Source organism: Acomys minous (assembly GCF_964271855.1).
Source record: "Acomys minous genome assembly, chromosome: 10".
In the NCBI taxonomy this organism is placed as follows: domain Eukaryota; kingdom Metazoa; phylum Chordata; class Mammalia; order Rodentia; family Muridae; genus Acomys; species Acomys minous.
The window spans coordinates 42803300-42826827 of record NC_140491.1 but is presented as its reverse complement, the minus strand read 5'-3'; the positions used below and the strand labels follow the sequence as shown (position 1 = coordinate 42826827).

General features: G+C 35.8%; 1 protein-coding gene across 3 annotated transcripts in view; it reads right to left on the bottom strand.

Moving 5' to 3' along the window:
- The window catches only part of ZPBP (zona pellucida binding protein), a 191120-nt gene that overhangs the window by 143372 nt on the left and 24220 nt on the right, over positions 1 to 23528 (bottom strand). For 2 of the 3 annotated variants that reach the window (XR_014782265.1, XM_084797308.1), the window contains exons 3-5: positions 13848 to 13973; positions 7484 to 7633; positions 709 to 927 (exon numbers count right to left, since the gene is read on the bottom strand). Coding sequence is in view for 2 of the 3 variants with exons in the window: in XM_084797308.1 (XP_084653434.1) it covers positions 709 to 927; positions 7484 to 7633; positions 13848 to 13973 (495 nt within the window). In the remaining variant the exon portion in view is untranslated. The remainder of the gene's footprint in view (positions 1 to 708; positions 928 to 7483; positions 7634 to 13847; positions 13974 to 23528) is intronic. The other variant, XM_084797307.1, reaches the window with a different exon arrangement.

Below are 23528 nucleotides of genomic sequence, written 5' to 3'. Positions count from 1 at the left end.
CAAAGCAGATTCACAACTGTAACATTTATACTGGATGTCATCTCTTCCCTATGATAGATTCAAACAAAAGTTTTTCTTAGGGCTTGTCCACTATTAAAACAACCAGAAAGAAACACTCACAAAGCCTCTGTATACTAATAGTATGTCCTTGACAGGCTAGAGAAAACCTTGGGGTTCTCATTTGCCTTGGGGTTACTGAAAATGTTGAAACTTTGCTGAATGAGAGAAAAGGCAAGAATTAAAGAAGAAAATTTATTTTGTTCTTGCTGTTGAAATGTTATGCCTCTCCTAAAATTTTCAATAACGAAAAATGGGAAGAAAAAGAGAGTAAAAGAGAAGAACATACTATAAAATAAATGGATGTTTATTCTTGAAATTATGCGCCTCCTTTCCCCACCACTAATGACAACACATTAAATGAGATTAGGCATCTGCTCTACAATGTTAATTACCTTACAAGCAAAAGTCTCCACTAACTGAATCACAGTAACTAAATAATATGGGTCTATACACTAATTCTCCTTCAACAGTAAAGTGCCATAGCACAAGTTTTACTAACAGAATGAATCAGCAGGATTTTATTTGAAGGGTTATTATCATTAAGTCAAATTAGAGAGGAAGAAATACATTAAGATTGGTAACATTCACATTCTGAATAGTTGGTTGTATTCTCAAATTGTCTTTCTTTAAGGTACTTTGTATATTTACCTGAAAATGTGAGGAATAATTCATTTTGCAAACCAGCTCTTTGCATTTTAATACGATGGCATTCAGACTTAAGCAAGGAAATTTCACAGGAAAGGTTAAGAACCAGTTTACTTAAAATCTGTATAAGTTTCTTCTCAAAAGAAATGTTATAGATAGTATTGCAGGGAGCCGCGTGGTATCGTGCTGTGAACTGGTAATAAAAATGAGGTTCACGATAAGCTACAAAAGTTAAAAAGAAAAGACAAATACAGGATCATTCATACAATCCAAATACACTGTAACTTTTAAATAAATAATTATTTGGAACAATTTCATACTCATTTTTCCATAAACAGCTATATTTGCCTTCCTTAACAGTCTCTAAAATAGTGACTCAGTTAAACCTCACCATCATCTAAGATGCATATTATTATTATTATTGTATCTGGAACAAAAACCTAAGTGAACTACAGGCATCTTGTCCTGTGTCTATCGCCAACACTATTAAAGCTAAGATTCTAATCCAGGAGAGCTGGTCTCACTTCACTACTGTTCACATGTTGGCATCACACCTTCCAATATTTATATCATAGGAGAAATTGTATTACTGTTTTAGAATATTAAATTTTAGAAGAAATTCCAGAGATATGATTAGCAAAAATATTGTAATATATCTCTAATATTATAGTTTTACTTAATTCCAGTACAATATATAGAATTGAAGACATTTTTAAAGCAGATCCCTAAATATTCCTGGAAATGTATAATAAATCTAAAAATAAAAATAAGTCCCATAATAAAAAAAAAACTTTAAAAGGTCATCTTGTGAGATAAGAGTTCTTTTGCCAACCAAGGGATTCCTCCCTACCTTCTCTTGGCTCACACTCTGAGCAAAAGGCCCCTACTCACACCAATATATCTTACCTCAGTCCATTTTCCTATCTATACTTTAAAATTAACACACTACTGTGAAACTTAGTACTTAGAAATAGGCAGCTGTTTTTGTTTTTGTTTTTGTTTATTTAAATAGTTTATTCAGATTATTCAGATTGTTATCCCCTCACTTGTATCTTCCAGTTCCCCACTCCCTCTCTTTCACCCTATTTCCCCTTCCCTAGGCCTGTGACAGAAAGGGACCTCCTCCCCCACCATATGATCATAGCCTATCGGTTGCCAAGGAAACATACTAGTTTCATCTATGAACACAAATGGAAACTAAAGACAATCCACACCATAACTTCAAGAAAAATACATATCGATATTTTAATAGTTTTAAAGGACCTAAAAGAAAACTACTGTAAAAGGTATTAAAAGAAATTTAAAATTCTAAATATAATGACTAAAATACAATCCATAAAATATGATGAGCTATAATGCAAATGGCTGAAAAATAAGGAAATTAATAGACAGGTACAGTGATTCATACCTCTATTTCCAGCATTCAGGAGGCTGAAGCAGGAGGATTGCACAAATGGGTTGGAAATTAGAGTAAACACCAATATTTAGAAATTGTAGATAAACATATGAACATTGAAGGATACAATTAAAATGGTAAGAGTAAACGTTTGTCTTTAACTATAATTAGCAAAATAAAAAAATGAACTGCTAAGTCAAACAGCTTATAAAAATAATACTACAGCTAACACAAGAAAGGAGAGAGAACAGAACAGATGTGAGAAAGGGGAATGCATTACTGAAATATTTAAAACTCATTTAAGTAAAAAGCTATAAAAGCACCAAACCCATTACAAAACATAAGATAAAAGAAAGTAAGCCGAGTCCCATTCCATTTTCCCCTCTTGACTAGGAAATCAAAGCTATCTGCCAAACAAATATCTGTATTTTAAAATGGCATATTTAAAGTTATTATTAAAAGGTGTCTGTTGATTGTTCTCATTTTGCTGTTTGTGTTCTTATTGTTATATTGTATTATAACAAGTATGTCTTCATTTTTTTTTTCTGTAGCCTTTTGGCGATGTTTGTTCATCTTTTCAGAGGAAGGGGAGAAGATAATGTAGAAGGAGGAGGAAGAGATAAAGAACAATAAAGATTTTTGATAGGCCACAGGAAAACATACTATTTCATAAATTACATCTATTTACATGCATCCATACTCTCCCTCTCTTTCTCATCTCTCTCTCTCTCTCTCTCTCTCTCTCTCTCTCTCTCTCTCTCTCTCTCTCTCTCTCTTTCTCTCTCTCTCTCTCTCTCTCTCTCTCTCTGTGTGTGTGTGTGTGTGTGTGTGTGTGTGTGTGTGTGTGTGTGTAGTGATACTAACTATGGACAAAGAGTCATGAATTCTAGAGAGTGAGGGATATGTGAAAGGAGCTGAAGGGAAGAGGAGGAATAGAAACAGTGTAAATAAAGTTTTTATTTATGAAACTATCAAAAATTACATTTTGAAAAAACATAATTATGTAAAAGTGGTTTATAGTGGTTTATATAGTTTTTAAAATTGAAAATTACTAAGTATTTAGCTTAAATTTCTTTTATTGTCCGCACAACTGAAACAAGCCAATCTCATCATACCATTCTGTGCACTTATTTTGTTGTGTTTTTTTTAATCTTTTAAACTAGTACACACATTAGAGGGTTGCACTTGACACTTACAGGTATGCTTTATTTTTTCCATCTTCTCTGTCCATTCATTTTTTTCTACCCTTTCCCCCTATTTTCAGGTCACGTGCTTCTTACTACCTTTCTTTTCTTCCTTCATTTATCCCTTAAGATCTTCATTTTCTATTCTTATGGTCCTCTTTAGAGTTTCATGGGCCATAACTACTCTGTACATATACATATAAATATATGTGTATATATAAAATTTAAAATATAGGCTATGAATATGATAAAGTCATATTTGGATTTCTGAGTCTGAGTTACCTCTTTTAGCTTAATAATTTCTCAGTATATCTAATTTTCTACAAACTTCAGAATTGCATTTTAAATTACTAAATAAAATTTGATTGTGTATTATATTTTCTTCATCCATCCTTCTGTTGATGGACATCTAGCCTGTTTCGGTTTCCTACCTATTATGATTTAATATAGCAATAAATACAGATATGCAAATATCTCTGTCATTTACAATAAATGTTGAAGTATATGTGTGATAAACTAAGGTACTGGAAATAACAATAAGGAAATGAAATGTGACTGCCTAAAGCATTTAAACAAAATGACTGGTCTACCTAAAATCATGTCATCTATCATAACAATGTCTCCCTATTACAAGTATAGAGTAGCATTTCTGAGTAAGTAAAATGTCAGGAAATCACTAATAGATATATGCTTGGCATCTTGGCTGTATAAACAATAACATGTATGTTTCTTATTGCTACTGCAATACACATATTAAGAGACAACATGGGCTGTCTTTAAGTTCCAGAGAACACAAATCTCAAAGTCTTACTAGACTAAAATGAAGATGTATTTCTTCTGGCGCATCCCCAGGAAACCCACTTACTGAGCATTCCACTACTGGAAGATGTATAAACGGGGGCACACAGAACTCCTGCCTCCACTGTGAGAGACAGCTGTTTGACATCGCCTGTCTTACCATACCTTCCTTTTCTGTCTTTGATCCTTTTACTTTCTTTTTATCACAACCCTTGTAGTCAGGCATGGTGGCACATATCTAATTCAAGCACTTGGGATGCTGAAGATGGAGAATTGCTGTGAGTTCAGGCTTCAAGGGCTAGAGTGAGACATGTCTCCAAATGAACCTCTATGATTACACCAAGCCCACTCAGTTAATTCAGGATTGTGACCTTAAATCTCCCTCATCAACTTGCCTAAACTTGGAATAACATAGGAAATACACCTCTGAGGTATCTCTGAGGATGTTTCTAGACAGCTTCAACTGTGGATGAAGATGTGCCCCACATGTGATTTCATCTTATGCACTGGATAAAAAGGGGGAATGAAAGGAGGAATAAATAAGAAAAGAATGGGCACAGAATTCATCTCTCTGTTCCCTAAGTCATGTTTACATACCTTCCTGCCATGATGAACTAAAAGCCTTTCTTGTCCTTTCTTGTCAGGTGTTTCTCATAACAACAAGAAAAATGACTAGGACAAGGTACTCTCTCTAAGGGCAAAGCCTTAACTTAATTACAGGGTCAAGTCCCTTCCACTGTGTGTGCTTACACTCACAGTCTCTGAAGAGAACATGAAGACCTCTTTGCCTGCTATTACTCAGTCTACTACACAGGGTCATGGCAACTGGATTAACTTTGTAAGTAACTGGTGGCTTAGATTATGCTTTCAGTTACTTCACTCAAATCAGCCCTCTCAATTTTATTCCTCAGAAGAATAATCTAAGATGAAGCATTTATACTGTGCTTCCTGGTCCTAATAAAAAGGATGGGGGAGGAGGAAGAACCATCAACCATGATACTCAAATTGAAAAGCAGTTCAAACTATGCTGGTATCATCACCGTGATTTGAAAACATGGTTCTGTACCACTGCTTTGTCTGGCTGACTAAAATGTCAGTGTTTTCTGGATAAAAAGACATCTTTGTCAATCACCCTGTCCACTTGCTGTTAAGACATACAAAATAATGTGTGGGTGAGTAGGAATTCTTTTCATTAGGAGACTAAAAACATCAAAGTTCTCTTTAAAAATAAAATGTTGTTAAAAGCATAAACTTTTAAAAATAATCTTTTAAAAACCTAATCTGTTAAATTCCTAGTAGCCAAAATCTGGAAATGCATATATGTCCCTCAGAAGAAGAATGAATAAAGAAAATTTGGTACATTAACACACTGAGGTATTACTCAGTCATTTGTAGGCAAATTGATGGAACCAATAGAACGAGAAAAAAACCATCCTGCGTGAGGTAACTGAGATCCAGAAAGAAAATAAAGCAAATGTACATTTATTGGATATTAGCTGTTAAGTCAAAGATGACCAAGCTTCAATTAGTAGAACCACAGAGAGTAGAGTAATAGATTAGAGAGATTAGATAGATCTTGTTGGAAAAATGAAATAGAATAGATATGGATTAAAGAATGGATAAACAGAAGCATCAAATGTGGAGGTTAAGGGGATAGAGGTTTGTGAGGAGGAATATGGGGAGAGACAGCTAAATTTAAGGGCCATTTGAAGGGTAGTATGGAAAACTAATACATACGAACTACCTAAAATACACACAAAGAGGACCTAGATGAATTGCCAAATAACGGGGGAGTCAGAGTCCCAACTGGCCATAACTTGTCACCAAATGCAGCTTGCAGTATTGAGAATGAGTTACATCTACTTGAGTCTTGGTTCAAAGGGGCTCTCACCCTCACAGGAATACCAAAACAATCTAGGCTTCCGGGCTGTTGCCAAGACTTTAAGCTAGTCTCCACAAACTGACAGCAAGGCCCAATAGCTAAAGACAACATCTACACAACTCAGTCAACATGGAGATGATGAGCTGGTGCCTACAGAGATCCTTCACCCCTATGCTCCAGTGTCTTTGGCACAGGAAGGTAATCTGCATGCCCTCAGATGCGAAACATAAACACCAAGCCAGCACCAAACCCTTTCTCTACAATGGGGTACTACCTGCAAGACATGCAAACACAATGATGGCACAAAGCTGGTGGGAATAACTAACCAGTAACTGATCTGACTTAAAGCCCACCTCTTGGGGTGGAACTTGTACCCACCTGACATTGCTTGGGTGACCAAGAACTTGAGACTAGATAGCCCAGGGACCTAGGATACAACCATGTAATACAGTTCCAAACTAGTAAAAATTAAAATGTACTGATAAAATGACTTCTAATGATATTCTATTACACTCAATGTTCAGCCATCAGAGAAGCTTCCTCTTGCTGCAGATAAGAATAAAGACCTCCATAGCCAGACTCCACACAGAGAGTGGAGAGACCTTGAATACCCATCCCTAAATGGGATGTCTCCATCAAACCCCTCCCCTCAGGTCTCAGGAATTCCTTCAAAAGTAGAGGCAGAAGGAAAGTAAGAACAAGAGTGGATGAATGACACCAAGAAAATAAGGCCACCTAAATCAACATGAGCAAAGCTCATATGAACACACAGACTGAAGCAGCATGCACAGGAGCTGCATGGGTCTGTACCAATTCTTTGTGCTTATGGCTTTAAGTTTAAGTGTTTCTATGGGATTCCTGAGTGTGTGAATGAGTGAGTCTCTGATTCTTGTGCCTTATCTTAGGCTCTTTTCCTTCTATTGGTTTGTCTTGTTCATCTTAAATGAGATAGGTTTTTAATCTTAAATTTTATTTTGTTATATTTTTTAAGTGAATGTTTGAATGAAATAAATGAAAACCTAGGCACTATGTTAAAGGTTAACAACTGAACTGTCATTTATACCTACTGGGAAATGGAAAATAAGTTCTTTCTAATGGAGTAACACTGGGTGTATCAACAACCCCAGGGCAGGCCTCATGTCTAGAAATAGCTGACCAACATATAATGGACTCCACAGGTTTTTTTGTGTGTGATTTGGTTAAGTTTTGGAGGGACATTTTGGGGGTTCTTTGCTGGGAGGTTATTTAGTGTTCTTAGTTTTGTGCAGGTCTATTGTATTGGGGGTTGTTCATTTTTGAGAAAGAAACTCAACATTGAGTGAGTACAGTAGAGGAAAGGATCTGGAAAGACTTAGGGGAGGGGAAGAATATGGCCAAAATATTCTAAGTATTTTAAATATTTAAATATTTAAAATGTTAAATTGTTTTAAATAATATATAAAGAAACAACCCTGTTAAATGTTTAAACATTTTTAAACATTAAGAAATGTTTGAAACATAATTAAATTCACTTCTTACCATAAATAACATATTTCAGCTGTAGATTTTTAACAGTTTCTTCCACAGTCGGTTTATACTCAAGGAAACACGTATAAACCCCACTCATGGCCTCCTCAAAGTTCTGAAATATGAGGCTTCCTGTAGATGTCACTTGTGCAGTGGAGTTTTCTAATAAAGATATAATATTCAGCTGCTTAAATCACAATAGGAAGACAAAATACCAAACACTTAAAGCAACCTGAAAACCTTATAAATTTATGCCTGCAAAAAGAAGTTTCATAAAATTAGTCATTATATTTGGTGCTTATGGTCAATAGTTGCCAGGATGACTTGGAGTCAAGTGTCCACCAACCAGAATTCATCAACTGTGCACCTGTCTAAGCACTAAGTGACTATAGCCATAAAGCACTCCTTGTATGCTCCTGGCACAGAAAGAGATGCTACCAGAAATACAGGACTGTTTATGAAGATTTATATACAGATATTTAGTACGTGTATACATATCTTATAAACAAGTATGTACAAAATATATTTATTTATATAGTGTATTTATTATCTATACCATAAATATTATATCACTGTAGATAATATAATATTATACTATATAGTTTAAGGATGAGTTATAGAGTCAATAAGCTTACAATCTGCACATGAAATGATACATCCAAAACAAAATCTATTACAATATAACCATTAACTGCTAACATTTCTTATTACTGCACATACTAGCACATAAAACAATGAGCTGGTTTCTTTAACACTGAGGGTTACAGAAGAAAAAATGGAAAATTAGATCTTCAAACATGTCAATCAATGTCCCTGTGTTAGGAAAAAGAATAGGATTTATAGTATGTACATTCAGCATAAGTATTACTCTCGAAGAAAGCTGTGGTCAAAAGAGAGTAAACCCACCTTCTGCTCAGATGTAGTAGATAGGCAGCACAGTCCCCTTGTAGGTCCCACAATATGGGGAGTAGGGACTACTTCTGACATGGACTCTGGCCCCTACACATTGATCACTTCCCCCTGGTGGGGAGGCCTTGACAGGTCACAGAGGAAGAGGATCCAGGCAGTCCAGATGAGACTTGATAGGCTGGGGTCAGATGTTAGGGAAGAAGGGCTCTCCTTTCTGAGGACTAAGGGAGGGAAGGAGACGGTATGAGGGACAGAGGGAGGGTAGGATTGGGAGGTGATGAGGGAGGGGGCTACAACTCGGATGTGAAGTGAACAAATTAAAACTTTTTTAAAAAGAGTAAACCTATTCTTAGGACATTAAGATACAGACGTGAAGGCTGTATCTCCCTCACAAACTGCACAATTCTGAGTAACCACTTTACCTTCTGAAGTCCAGTTCCTTCATGTATTCAATCAAGAATGACCATATACATCTGCCTAACTCACAGGGTCCTTAAAGTCAGCTACTATAACAAATCACTAAGTAGACAGACTGTTATTCTTAAAGTTAATAACTACAGGGTTGTGTCATAAAACTTTCAGATACTAAAATTATCTTAATTAAGAGTTAAATACTCCATTCATTATCTCAGGAAATGACTGCATATCTTTTTTAAGTAAATGATTTAATATTTACATACTTTTAAAAAGTTCTCCAATTTTAAGCAAAAATACCAGAATGCTCTTAGCACTGACTTTTTTATAATATGCAAAGCCCTGCTACATATTTTGAAGGAGAGATGAGTAGACAGATATACCAGTGCTCAGGACTTTACATAGGGAATTGTGCCCTAAAAGTTCCCATTTCTATATCCTGCATGAAGCAGAAAATGTGATATGAATTTAGAATATATTTCTGTTTTAGTGCCTAGCTGTTCATGAATATCTTCTGATAAAAGATTAATGTTTATTTTAACATGCTATTTTCTAAAAATATTAATAATTTAATTGATTACTATATATTTTTATATTATAGTTTTATTGTTGTAGTATTATATTTATAATTATTATAGTATTATGCTTTTAATAAAAATTTAAATGATCACAGCAATAATGAAGTTATATATTCTTTAATAGTAATTTGAAGTGTCAATAAACATATGAACAAATAATGTACATATGTACTGGTTTTGGCACAGATAATATAAGAAAGTATAAGAATTCATGTTACAACAGATATTTAGTAACCAACTTTTGTTTTATATGCTATTGTATACAGGAAGTCCTGTACTAAATCCTGTTAATGAGTATAATCTTGCAGGCTTTTTCTAGGCATACCACTTCATGTGCAAAATGTAAGCTTATTGAAAATATAAGTCAATGTTAAAATATAAGTATTATTTTATGGTAAATAAATATATCAAATAAATATATCAAATACATATTTTACATATACATATATCTTATGTATAATATATGTATATACACACTGCATATGTGTATATATGTATACATGTGTATATGTATGGCATATTTTCATATCTCTTTCAATGCCAGAAACATACTGAATATCATACAATCTATAACAATGTATTCTCTAACTACTTTTATGATTAAAAGACTTAAGAAACACACTTTGAAAACATAGGCAGAGAAGTTTCATAATCAAGTGTCAACCCCATAATATCATTTATCAGTGACTATTCACAGAACCTTTAGTGATTAAGTCTAAATGGAAATTCACAAAGCCAATGGCTATGTATTTATCACAGATATACAGAGTTAAATACAAGAAATCACACAATACATATATTCATTAATTCATCATTTCATGTGGTTTGTCTTCTTTCCTAGATTTATTACCCAAATACCCAGAGTCTGACTACACCTTTAGAAGTCCATGCCTTGGACTTGTTAAAAAATGTACAATAAAATTTGACTGCAACTTAGTTTATTATTTTTAGATATGTTTATACTTATGACTTAACTAAGATATGGACAAGTGAATATAAGGCACAAACTTACTATTCTGCTAAATGATCACAGCAATAAAAATACACCTAAGGACATATTGCTATACCCATAGATCAGTGCAAGGGTCAACCCTCTTCACAAAAGATTCTTCTTGCAGTAGATGGTAATTAATACAGAGACCTGCAGTTAAACAATGTTCACACAGTGAGGACTTTGGAATACTCAGCCTTAAATGGGATGTCTATATCAAACCCTTTAGGCTCTGTGGGCAGTGTGGAAGAGAATGTGGAAATACCATAAGAACCAGAGGCGGTAGATGACTCCAAGGAAACAGTGTCTTCCAGACACAAGGCAAACTCACTTATGAATTCAGAGACTGTGACAGAACGCACAAGGCCTTCCCAAGCTTAAGCCAGGCAAAGGCCTGACATGGAGAAGTGGAGTGGGCACAAAATTCACCCCTTATCAAGAAGCCATTTTCCATTGATACCTGCTAGGAGAGGCAAAATCAGTTTTCTGCCACAGAGTGGTAATGGGCATGAAAGTCACACTCTAAGGTAGATTCAATGCTCAGGAGTAGCTGGCCAACACGAACGAGAATCCATGTTTTTTTACACCTTTTTTGTTGTTTTTTATTTGTTATTATTTGTCTTTTTCCCTGAAATTTGGTATTAGTCAGGCTTAATTGTTCTCACTAGGAAACAAAGGTAATCATATGAAATACCGATGGAATTGCTTAATTGTATACCTATAAAAATGCCAAATTTTACACCTTAAAAACATGCAAGTTTTATTTACAAATTATGTCTGCATAAAGCTAAAAGGGGAACAAAACTGTGAAAAATTCTCAATAGCAAAGCTAAAAATGTAAACATTCGTAATATATACATATGTATCTGGCAAATGCATAATGAAATACAAAAGAATAAAACTAAAATTTCAGTACAGTACTTACTTGAGAGCCTTGATACCAGTTGATAAATCTTTAAAATTGCTCACTTGAAGGTCCAGGGTCTTTGTAATAGTGTATCTCAATTGTACAGACTGGTCAAGAACATTAGTTTTACTGTGCTTCAAAATGAGCAAATATCTCTTCATAAGATATTCCATCATTCCTGAGGGGGATTACCTCCCCCGTATATGCTCATAGGGTATCAAGTCTCTTCTTGGTAACCTGCTGTCCTTCCTCTGAGTGCCATCAGGTCTCCCCCTCCAGGGGACATGGTCTAAGGTGAGGCACCAGAGTACGTGAGAAAGTCATATCCCACTCTCCACTCTACTGTGGAGAATGTTCTGACCATTGGCTAGATCTGGGTAGGGGTTTAAAGTTTACCGCCTGAACAGTCATAGGGGAGGGGAATAAGGGGAAAATGGGAGGGAGGGAAGAATGGGAGGATACAAGGGATGGGATAACCATTGAGATGTAACAAGAATAAATTAATTTTAAAAAATGAAAAAAAGATAGTATAATGAGAAAAAAGATATTCTATCATTTAAAAATTTAACATGCAGTAAAATCTGATTTCTTTGCATATGTGCGTGCATGTGTAGATGCATGAGCTGGTGAAGGCCGTAGGTCCACACTGGCATCCTCCTCTGTTGCTCTGCACCTTCTTTTTCTTTTGTATTAAGTTTATATTTTGATGGTTTCGTATATGTACATGGCGTTTTCTGATTACTTCACTCTCTACCATCTCTTAACTCCCTCCCGCCTGCACCAACTGAGCTTCCTCCCTAACAGTCCCTTTCCCTCGTTCAAGTCTCTTGGTTTGTGATATAATAAGTTTAACCAGGCCTGTCTAGTAAGTTTCTACAGTTGTGGAAGTAGCCATTGGGCCACTGCTTTCACAACTGAAGACAATGACCTTCTTCCTTTGGGACCTATTCACCCTAATTTTTATTTTTTAATTTTTTTACATTTCTTATTATTTGTGTAAATGTTTTTACTCATGTGCCAGCGCAGATCATTACACACATATGGAAGTCACAGGGCTATCTGCAGGAAGCAAATCTGTGTTTCCACTGTATGGAACCTGAAAACTAAACACAGTCCACTCGAGTTGGTGGTAAGTGCCTTAGGCTGGTGATACAGCACACAGCTTGCAAGCCCTCGCCTTACTTTTTGAGATAAGGTTTTTTACTGAACCTGAAGCTAACTATTGTGGTTAGGCTGGCCTGACAGTGAACCCTGGATCAGCCTGGCCCTGCATCTCCAGTGCTGCAGTTACAGGTGAATGTCACCACTCTTCATTTTAAATTGGGAGTGGAGGATGAATTCAGGTCCTCATGCTTGGTCCAGAAATGGTTGATAAGTGATACCCTTATCAAATTCTCTGAAATAAAATAACCTGTAAAACTAAGACATGATAATATACTGTAGGGAAAATTTAAATATAATCAAGTATAAATTCAGAGCATCAGAATACCCTAGAAAGTGTGTGTGTTAAAATGCTATATTGATGCTGTTTTTATTTTTATTTTTATTTTATTTTATCTAGATTTATTTTGTTGGAAAAATTATATTTCTAAGTACCTTTTTTATTATGAAAGAAAGTTACTGAAATGTATACTACACTTACTATATACTATAAACTGCAAAACCTGTAGGCATTTTAAAGAAAAAATGTTTCAAGTTTCTATTTCCAAATCAAAGGTACAAAACTCATAACAGGAAAATTCAACATTTAAATGTTTACTTTTTAAATGACAAAGTTTTAGTTAAAAATAGATTTGATTATAATTCCAAGGTCAGATACCTTTACATGAGATCTATTTCATTAATGTATGCAAGCTGTCCAGCCCCTCAGGATTTCTTTTTGCACCCTCTACAGACATGAGGACACAGAACTGCCTTCCCTATGTCACTGAAGTGAGGTACAGATTGCATCAGCTTTTTGGCAAGTCTTTATATAAACACACTTCCTTCCATCCAAATAATACACATGTCTGCAGCCTTTAAGCCTCAGCACTGTCAAAATATCAATAAGGTTTTATACAAGAAACAAAGGTAAAGGTAACAAAGTTCCTTTGAGAATATGCAAAAATGACTGGGTACTACATTGCACCAATTTGTAGTACAAATACTCCCTGGTCTTCATTGGTATTTTAAAAACTTTAAACCCCACTAAGCTCTACAAGTTTTAAGTAAACAATAAATCGGTTATTATAAAATTCAAAATTTAGAGCAAAGATGAAATATACATTCCAAAATAAATAAAATGGGTACATATGTAAAATAATGAATCAGACACAAACTGTGATTTCACCACAAAATTATAAATTTTAGAATAGAAATGCTTCTACAATTTTCTAAATATCTGACATTTTAGTGCCTTTATCCTTAATAAACACAATATGGAAATGATTACACTATCAACATTGCTATATTAAACTCCAAGAGATTTCATAAAAAATATTTGAATACACATAAGTGTATTAGATAAAAATATTCTTTTAAGTTTAAGTAAATCCAAGATATGTCTGTTTAGTTATTATAAATAAAATATAATCCTACCTGAAACAAGTTTTCCTTTTGGCCCATGCCATTGGAATGATGGGTCTACCAATTCAGTGTTTCTCAGTCGTTGGGTTACACATAGCACATGTGGACTCCTTTGATGGAGCATGACATATACACTCACTGAAAATACAACATTAATATATTTTATGCTCTTTAATTGTCTAAGAATATCTTATATTTTGCAGTTTGTGTTACATTCTCTGACATTCCTTTGGCTTCTATTACTTGATGATAATTTAATTTCACTGTCTCCATTCAATTACATTAAAAAGCATACAGCATTTGATTATTTGATTGTCTATATACATAGAGTCACCCATGTGTGAGGGTTATGGGTCCTAAACATGAATGCAATGTGTTGGTCCTTTTTATTCAGTGCTCACATAAACTGACCCTGTTTTATATCAAAGTATAACTACAGTGATAGTATTAAGATAATTCTCTATCTGGACTTCACGTATTTTGTAAAAAAATCATCAACCATGAACATAATACACATATACGTTCAGATGAGCAGGACAATATATTACTTACAATGGAATATCATAGTGTAGTAAATAAAAGTAATAAAATGTGATTTAAAAGTTTATAAATATATACAATGGTTGACTTTTAAATATTATGTATTCTGTCAGACTCTGCTTGTAAAAATCATAATAAAAAAAGATTTTTTAAGTGATACAACAGGAGCACAGTCAAAGATTCAATTGTTCGAAACAAACTCAGAACTAAGCTTTCAGGAACTGTCTCAGCAACCTGTCATCAGCTGCATGCCAACACTTCTTTCACTCACCAAAGATTATTTGTTATCCAGTAAAATAAAAATTATTTTTGATAATCAAAATTCTTAGCATTAAAAAGCCTTTATATTTTACCACGAAACATTTTAAATACTCATAGCTTTCCACCAGGTACAAAAGACTGCATCTATTTGTAGGTTATTTCTTTTTATTATGAATTGGTATTCAATTTTAACTTTTTCCTATCTTAATATTTTTCTTCTTCATATTTAGATTTCATAATTGATGTTCACTCATAGACTGTTTTTCTATAAGTTTGATTGATTGTATATTTACTTAATAATTATTAGATCCAATCTGCAAACAGTTTTTAGGATCCTTACCCCTATGCTTATAACTATAACCATGTATAATTTTATATTACCCCTTTTTATTATTTTAAGCATTTACTATCATTGACTATTTAATATTCAACATTATTAGCATATGGCTAACAAGCTAATCATTTAGGATCATAATGGCCACATGAAAAGGACTTGGTGTATTTCTTCTATAACCTATCTCTGAAAGAATGCTTTTTCTAGATCATTTCTTTTACATCTTGATAAGGAAGCAATCAGGATAATGCAGTATAAACTGCACTAAGGTTAAAGTAATAGCTACTCGTATAATAAATAATATAATAAAATCTAGTTTAGAAATTTTCTAGCTATCCAAAAGTTAAAAGTTTTAATTGATTCTTTTCTTTTTGTTTGCTTGTCTGTTTGTTTGTTTTTTGAGACAGGGTATCTTGGTATAGCCTTGGCTATCCTGGACTCACTTTGTAGACTAGGATGGCTTCGAACTGCTTGCCTCTGAGTCCTGAGTGCTGGGATTAAAGGTGTGCACCACCACACCCGCTGACTCTCTTTATTCTTGACACCTTTCTCTTCTTTTATAATTCTCTCGTGAAGTGAAGTTGGCCAAAACTAGCCATAAAGTGTTCCAAAGGCAGCTTCTGATTCCATTCAACATGCTAACTCATTCTCTCCTCTTATTTCTATTCTACTTTTCTCAGTTTAAGCCTCTTCCTATCCTCTTCAGTAAGTGTTCACACATCTTCATGCCATGGCATGACTCAGGGCTGTCATGTTCTCTGATCTATCTGCTGGATATATCTCACCACACCCCTCCATATCCTGTATCCTTTACAGACTACAGCAGTCCTCAGAATCACCCTTTCTGATATTATTCTAGTTACTACTTAGTGTCTGTTAACTTTTAGAAATGACTGCAATTCTCTTCTTCTGCTCCGGCTCTTTAACAGGACCTGATGTCATTACTGTGACTTGACTATAAGCCTCCTACTAAGTCTTGAGATTTCAATCCCTGCAACTTCAACTGAGATAAAGAAGTTTCTCAACACTATCAAAAAAGCAAAATAAATAATATTCCATGAACCCAACAATCAAAATGAACACATACTTTTCAAAACAAACAGATGCTAGCTACTAATGAAACAAAACCTATGTGAAGAACATCTGCCTCCAGAAAAAGTAATTAGCGCATACTGTTATAATAATGGCAATATAGAGTTTGAAGTTTTTCTGTATGATTTTTGTAACAGTTTAGAAACCCACACCCACTAAGTTGGTAATTCATGGCCCTGGTGTTCTCATGAAAATTATGCAATGTTTATTTATCCCAGAGTGATATACAAGAAATAACCTAGGAATGAGGATAGCTACATTTCCTTTTTTAACCTAAAAAACATTTTATTTCATATTTTACATACACATTTATATTATTACACATATATACAAAGATAACCGATAGCAAGAAGAACCATGATACAATCAGGAATTATATAAATGTTACATTCTTAATTTAGAACACCTATCTAGACATAAAAACATATTAACCCCTAAACAATTAAGCTTTGAAAAATTCAAGTGACACCACATGCTGGCGAGGATGTGGGGAGAGAGGAACACTCCTTCATTGCTGGTGGGAATGCAAACTAGTACAACCACTTGGAAAATCTATCTGGAGCTATATCAGAAAAATGGGAATAGGGCTACCTCAAGACCCAGCTATTCCACTCCTTGGATTATACCCAGAAGATGCTCCAGCATACAACAAGAACATTTGCTCAACCATGTTCATAGCAGCCTTACTCATAATAGCCAGAACATGGAAACAGCCTAAGTGTCCATCAGTAGAAGAATGGATAAAGAAACTGTGGTACATATACACTATGGAATACTACTCAGCTATTAAAAACAAGGAAATCACGAAATTTGTGAACAAATGGATTGAACTAGAAATTATCATAATGAGTGAGTTAACCCAGAAGCAGAAAGACTCAAATGGTATATACTCACTTATATCTGGACACTTGCCCAAGGAGCATGTCCCACGAAAGTCTTCACTTACCAGGAAAGTGGGACAGAGGAGAAGACTTACTATTGGGTCTCTAGGTGAGAGAAGCAAGGGATAATGGGGAAATAGAAGGATCCAGAGAGTCCTAGAAACCTACAATTAGAACATTATGATGGGCAGATCTGGGCCCAGGGGTCCTACTCAAACTATGGCACCAGCCAAGGACAATACATGCAGTAAACTTTGAACCCCTACCCAGATCTAGCCAATGGACATGACATTCTCCACAGTTGAGTGGAGAGTGGGGACTGACTTTCACACAAACTCTGGTTCCCCATATTTGACCACATTCCCTGGATGGAGAGGCCTGGTGGCACTCAGAGGAAGGATAGCAGGCTACCAAGAAGAGACTTAATACCCTTTGAGCATATACAGGGGGAGGAGGTCTCCCTCAGTCACAGTCATAGGGGAGGGGAGTAAGGGGAAAATGGGAGGGAGAGAGGAATGGGAGGATACAAGGAATGGGATAACAAATTAGATGTTATATGAATAAATTAATAAAATATATTTTAAAATAAATAAATTATATTTATTACATTAAAAAACAATTAAGCTTTGTTGTAAAACTAAACTATCTGGTCTTCAACCCCATCAGAGACTTGAGAAGGAATAAAATTGATTTCCTGAGTATATCAGGATGGCAGGTTAGTAGCTTTCCAAATGAGAAGATGATAGAGATAGTTTGTTACCTGAAAAGTCACCCAAAACTCTATAAAATGTTGGATCATCTTCTTCATCCTTCTGACCCAATATATCTGACAGACATACTTCTGAGGCAGGAACTATTGAGGACTTGCTTACTCTGTCTTGGCAGAGTTTGGCCTTCAACTGTGCCTGCATCCAAGATTGCCCTTTTTTTAGGCAGAATTCTGTCTGTGGTAGAAATGAGGACATTTTGCCCAGTGGTTTGTCTGCCACATTTGAAGCCATCTCCATAAGGAGGTTCTTTGATGCTCATCATCCTCTTTGAGGTAGGTTGGGTGTTGCCAGGAGTTAGCCTGTCTCATTGTCAATGAATCTTTAAAGTAATAAAAAATATTTTAAATGCCATATTATGCATGTTTCTAGGGTTTTTGAAGACCTTATCTTTCTATAGAGTCATATCTATCTTCTGTACCTAAGATGTATATTCTTTTGATAAAAGTAGACTAGCAATTACATGACCATGATTTAATCTACTAACCTTTAATTTGTATAACTTATTTCTCCTAAAAAGCTTGTTATAGCACTTTCAAAGCATTGGAAGTAAACCTTGTATTGTAATTGAGTTATATGGATATATTAACTCATAAAAATATATGTGTGCATGAAATGTGTGTGAAGAATAATCTTACATTTGAATTTTATACCACTGTATCTAGAACTTATTTTGCATCTATATACAAAAATCTATACCAGTGAATTAAAAATATCTTGTGAGTGACAATTGAGGCATTAAGTTGAGGAGTAATCTTCTTTTTGTTCTGTCTTCCCTGTATATTTCTATATTCCCCCTTCTTTCTTTTCAACCCCTTTCTCCAAACAGGATGTCAATGTCCAGTATGCTGCAAGGAATGCATCCTGTCAGGTCTGACCCAATGTCAGTGTCTGGTTCTTTTGTTCTGAAAGGATATAATTTCTCATAAGCATTATACCGTCCTAAATTATAAGTGTATAAAAGGTGTGTGTGATGCATGGAACAATTAAGGCTGGATTTCTGCTTTTTGTATGAGCAGGAAAAGAAAACACCTGTACATTTTCATTCATGCCCTATGAAGAATGGCATCTAATGGTAATTCATACGGGTTCTGTAGTCACCAAGAATCATTGTCTATGCCTAGACATTCATGTTTAGCAAGTCTCTGAGCTTGTCCCATATGGTGGGATTAAGCAATACCAGTTACCTGCTTCTTCTGCAGTTTAAATTCTTCACATCCTGATTGTAGCCCCCTCTCTCATTCCCTCCCAATCCTTCTCCCTCCCTTATCCCCTCTCCCTCCCTCCCTTAGTATTCAGACAGAGTAGCCCTCTTCCCCTAATATCTGGCCTCAGCATATCAAGCCTCATCTGTATTAGCTGTAACCTCTTCATCTGTAGCCTGGCAAGGCTATCTTGCCAGGCGAAAGTGATCTAAGTTTGGTGGCCAGAGTGCATGTCTGAGGTAGTCCCTACTCTCCAAACATAGGATCCACAAGGTGACTGTGCTACTACATCCGAGCAGAGACTTAGTTCACATCGTACATGATGCTTGGTTCTGACTCTGTTTTGTAGTGTAGTTATCCTGTATTATGTGGCTAATTTCTGATTATGAGTAAGTATATACCATATGTGTCTTTCTGGGTCTGGGTTACCTTACGCAGGATGATCTTTTCCAGTTCCATCCATTTGCCTGCAATTTTCAAGATTTCCTTGGTTTCAATAACTGAATAGTATTCCATTGTGTAGATGTACCACAGTTTCTTTATCCATCCTTTGGTTGAGGACATCTAGGTTGTTTCCAGATTCTGGCTATTACAAATAAAGATGCTATGAACATAATTGAGCAAATGTCCTTGTTGTATGGTGGAGTATCTTTCGGGTATATGCCCAGGAATGGTACGGCTGGGTCTTGAGGAGGAATTATTCCCAATTTCCTGAGAAAGGACCAGATGGATTTCAAAAGTGGTTGTACAAGTTTGCACTCCCACCAGCAATGGAGGAATGTTCCCCTTTCTCCACATCCTTGCCAGCATGTGCTGTCACCTAAGTTTTTGATCCTAGCCAGTCAAATAAGGTGTAAAATGGAATCTCAGAGTCGTTTTGAGTTGCATTTCCCTGATAACTAGGGATGTTGAGCATTTCAAGTGGTACTCAGCCATTTGATATTCCTCTAAAGGGAATATTCTAGTTCTGTACCCCATTTTTAATTGGATTATTGGGTTTAATGGTGTTTAATTTCTTCATTTCTTTATATATTTTGGAAATTAGCCCTTTGTCCGATGTTGGGTTGGTGAAGATCTTTCCCCAGTCTGTAGGCTGTTGCTTTGCTCTGTTGACAGTGTCCATCACCTTACAGAAGCTATTCAGTTTCATAACATCCCATCTACTGATGGTTGGTCTTAGGGCCTGAGCTGCTGGTATTCTGTTCAAGAAGTTGTCTCCTGTGCCGATGAGCTCAAGGCTCTTCCAACAGATTTAGTGTGTCTGGTTTTATGTTGAGGTCTTTAGTCCATTTGGACTTCAGTTTTGTGCAAGGTGATAGATATGATCTATTTTCATTTTTCTACATGTAGCCATCCATTTAGACAAGCACCATTTGTTGAAGATGCTATCTTTTTTCATTGTATAGATTTGGTTTCTTTGTCAAAAATCAAATATCCATAGGTATGTGGGTTTATGTCTGGGTCTTCAATTCGATTCCATTGATCAACCAACCTATTTCTATGCCAGTACCATGCTGATTTTATTACTGTTGCTCTATAATATAGCTTGATATTCGGGATGGAGAATCTTCCAGAAGATCTTTTATTGTACAGTTTCATTTTAGCTACTCTGTGTTTTCTATTTTTCCATATGAAGTTAAGAGTTTATCTTTCAAGGTCAGTAAAGAATTGTGTGGGTATTTTGATGGGAACCGCATTGAATCTGTGCATTGGTTTTGGTAAGATGGCCATTTGTACTATGTTGATTCTACTGATCCATGAGCATGGGAAATCTTTCCAGAAGTTAGCTACATTTCTTATTTATTCATCCATTCACATATACACAAATACACATAGACACACCACTCCAGAGTTACCAATACTAACTGATCAACACTTGTCAACATAATCATATGTGCATTTGAAGTGAATGCTTCAAAGATTTCCTTTTCTTTTTAACGGTACTCAAATACAAACTCTCACTTGAGGGGTAAAACTTTATTTTTTTATCATGGCCTATTGACAACAAGACTAAGTCCCATAGCAGGCTGTCCGGATGAGAACTGATAGGGCTGTGGTCATATGGTGGGGGAGGAGATCCCCTTGTCAGCTGTCTAGGTGAGGGGAATATGGAAGGAGGGAGGGCAGGAATGGAAAGATACAAGAGAGGGATAACAATTGGGGTGTAGTCTGAATAAATTGCAATAAATTAAATTTTTAAAAGAGACTAAGTCCCTTGTAGAACAGTCTCTATAATGTAAAGACAGATAACATGGTCTGTCATCCTTTATATACAGAAATGTTGAACAGTGAAGAATGTTACTTGTATAAGTCAGACTCCAATATCATATAAAGGTTAGCAGCTTTTCCAATAAGTAAAAAGCTCTTCCATGGCTACAAAGGGAACATGCCACAGCTGTAAAGTCCCAAAAGTAATGAAGTACAATTACAATGTTTATATATATTTCATTACCATACTTAAGTTTTAAGAAATCTTTTAAATACTGATTTTAAAATATATTTATACATATCTAAAGCAATTCTATTAAGAAAAAATACAGATTTCAACTTCATATAGAAAAACAAAAAGCCCAGAATAGCTAAAACAACCCTGTACAATAAAAGATCCTCCAGAGGAATCTCCATTCCTGATCTCAAACTGTACTATAGAGCAATAGTAATCAAAACAGCATGTTACTGGCACAGCAAGAGGTTAGTTGGTCAATGGAATTGAATCAAAGACCCAGAAATGAATCCACACAGATATAGTCACTTCATTTTTGACAAAGACACCAAATCTATTCAATGGGAAAACAATAGCATCTTCAACAAATGGCGCTGTTTCAGCTGGATGTCTATGTGTAAAAAAATGCAATTAGACCCATCTTTGTCATCATGCACAAAACTCAAGTCCAAGTGGATTAAAGACCTCAACATAAAACCAGAGACACTAAATCAGCAAGAAGAAAAAGTGGGGAAAAGCCTGGAACACATTGGCACAGGAGACAACTTCCTGAACAGAACTCCAACAGCCCAGGCCTTACGGTCAACAATTAATAAATGGGACCTCATGAGGCTGAGAAGCTTCTGTAAGGCAGGAGATACTGTCAACAAAACAAAGCGACTGCCTACAAACCGGGAAAAGATCTTCACCAACCCTACATCTGACAAAGGGCTAATATCCAAAATATACAAAGAAATGAAGAAATTAAACACTACCAAACCAAATAACCCAATTAAGAAATGGAGTTCAGAGCTAAACAGAGAATTCTCAACAGAGGAATATCAAATGGCTGAGAAACACTTAAATACTCAATGTCCTTAGTCATCAGGGAAATGCAAATCAAAATGACTCTGAGATTCCATCTTATACCCATCAGAATGGCTAAGATCAAAAACTCAAGTGACAGCATATGCCAGCAAGGATGTGGAGAAAGGGGTGCACTCTTTCATTGCTGGTGGGGGTGAAAATTGTACAACCACTTTTGAAATCAATCCGGCACTTCCTCAGAAAACTATGAACTACCTCAAACCCAGCTATTCCACTCCTTGGAGTATACCCGAAAGATGATCCACCATGGGAGAAGACAAGCAAGGGGTTAGCAATTGAGATGTAATCTAATTTAAAAAAAAAAAACAAGGACATTTGCTCAACCATGTTCATAGCAGTCTTATTCATAATAGCTAGAATCTGGAAACAACCTAGATGTCCCTCATTTGAAGAACAGATAAAGAAACTATGGTTCATTTACACAATGGAATACTACTCAGCTATTAAACCCAATGAAATCTTGAAATTTGCAGGCAAATGGATGGAACTGGAAATGATCATCATGAGTGAGTTAACCCAGACCCAGAAAGATACACATGGTATATCTTTGTATCACTTATAAATAGACATTAGCCCAACATGGATGTCTTCTGAGAATCTTCACTCAGCAGGGGATTGAGCAGATGCTGGGACTTCCTATTGGGACTCTAAGTGAAAAGCATATGGGAGAATGGGGAAATAGAAGGACCCAGAAGGTCCTAGAACCCTACAAGAAAATCATCAAGGCTGGTGGGTCTGGACCAGATGGCCTGCACAAACTACTGTACCAAACAAGGACAATGCATGCAGTAAACCTAGACCCCCTATTCAGATCTAGGCAACGGATAGTGCATTCTATACAGTTGAGGACAGATCAGGTACTGTCTCTGACATGAACTCTGGTGCCCCCTATTTGACCATTTCCCCTTGGTGGAGAGCCCCGGTGGCACTCAGAGGAAAGGTAAGCAGGCTACCAACATGAGACTAAACAGGCTATGGATCTAGGGAAGAGACCAAATACTACTGTTCTGCTAAAGGAACAGAGCAATAAAATGACTCCAAACAACCTTCTGTCTGTTATATTCATAGGTCATTCTTGCTCAGCCACTATTAGAAAAGCTTCATCCAGCAGTACACAACAACAAATACAGAGGCCTACAACTAGACAATGCGCAAAAAGTAAGAGACGGTGAAATACTCAGTTCTTAATGAGATGTCTCCCTCAAGTTCCTCTTCTTGGAGCTCAGTGAACCTTGCAGATGAGAAGGCAGAAAGACTGTAAGATCCACTGGGCATGGAAGACACCAACAAAACCAGGCCTTCT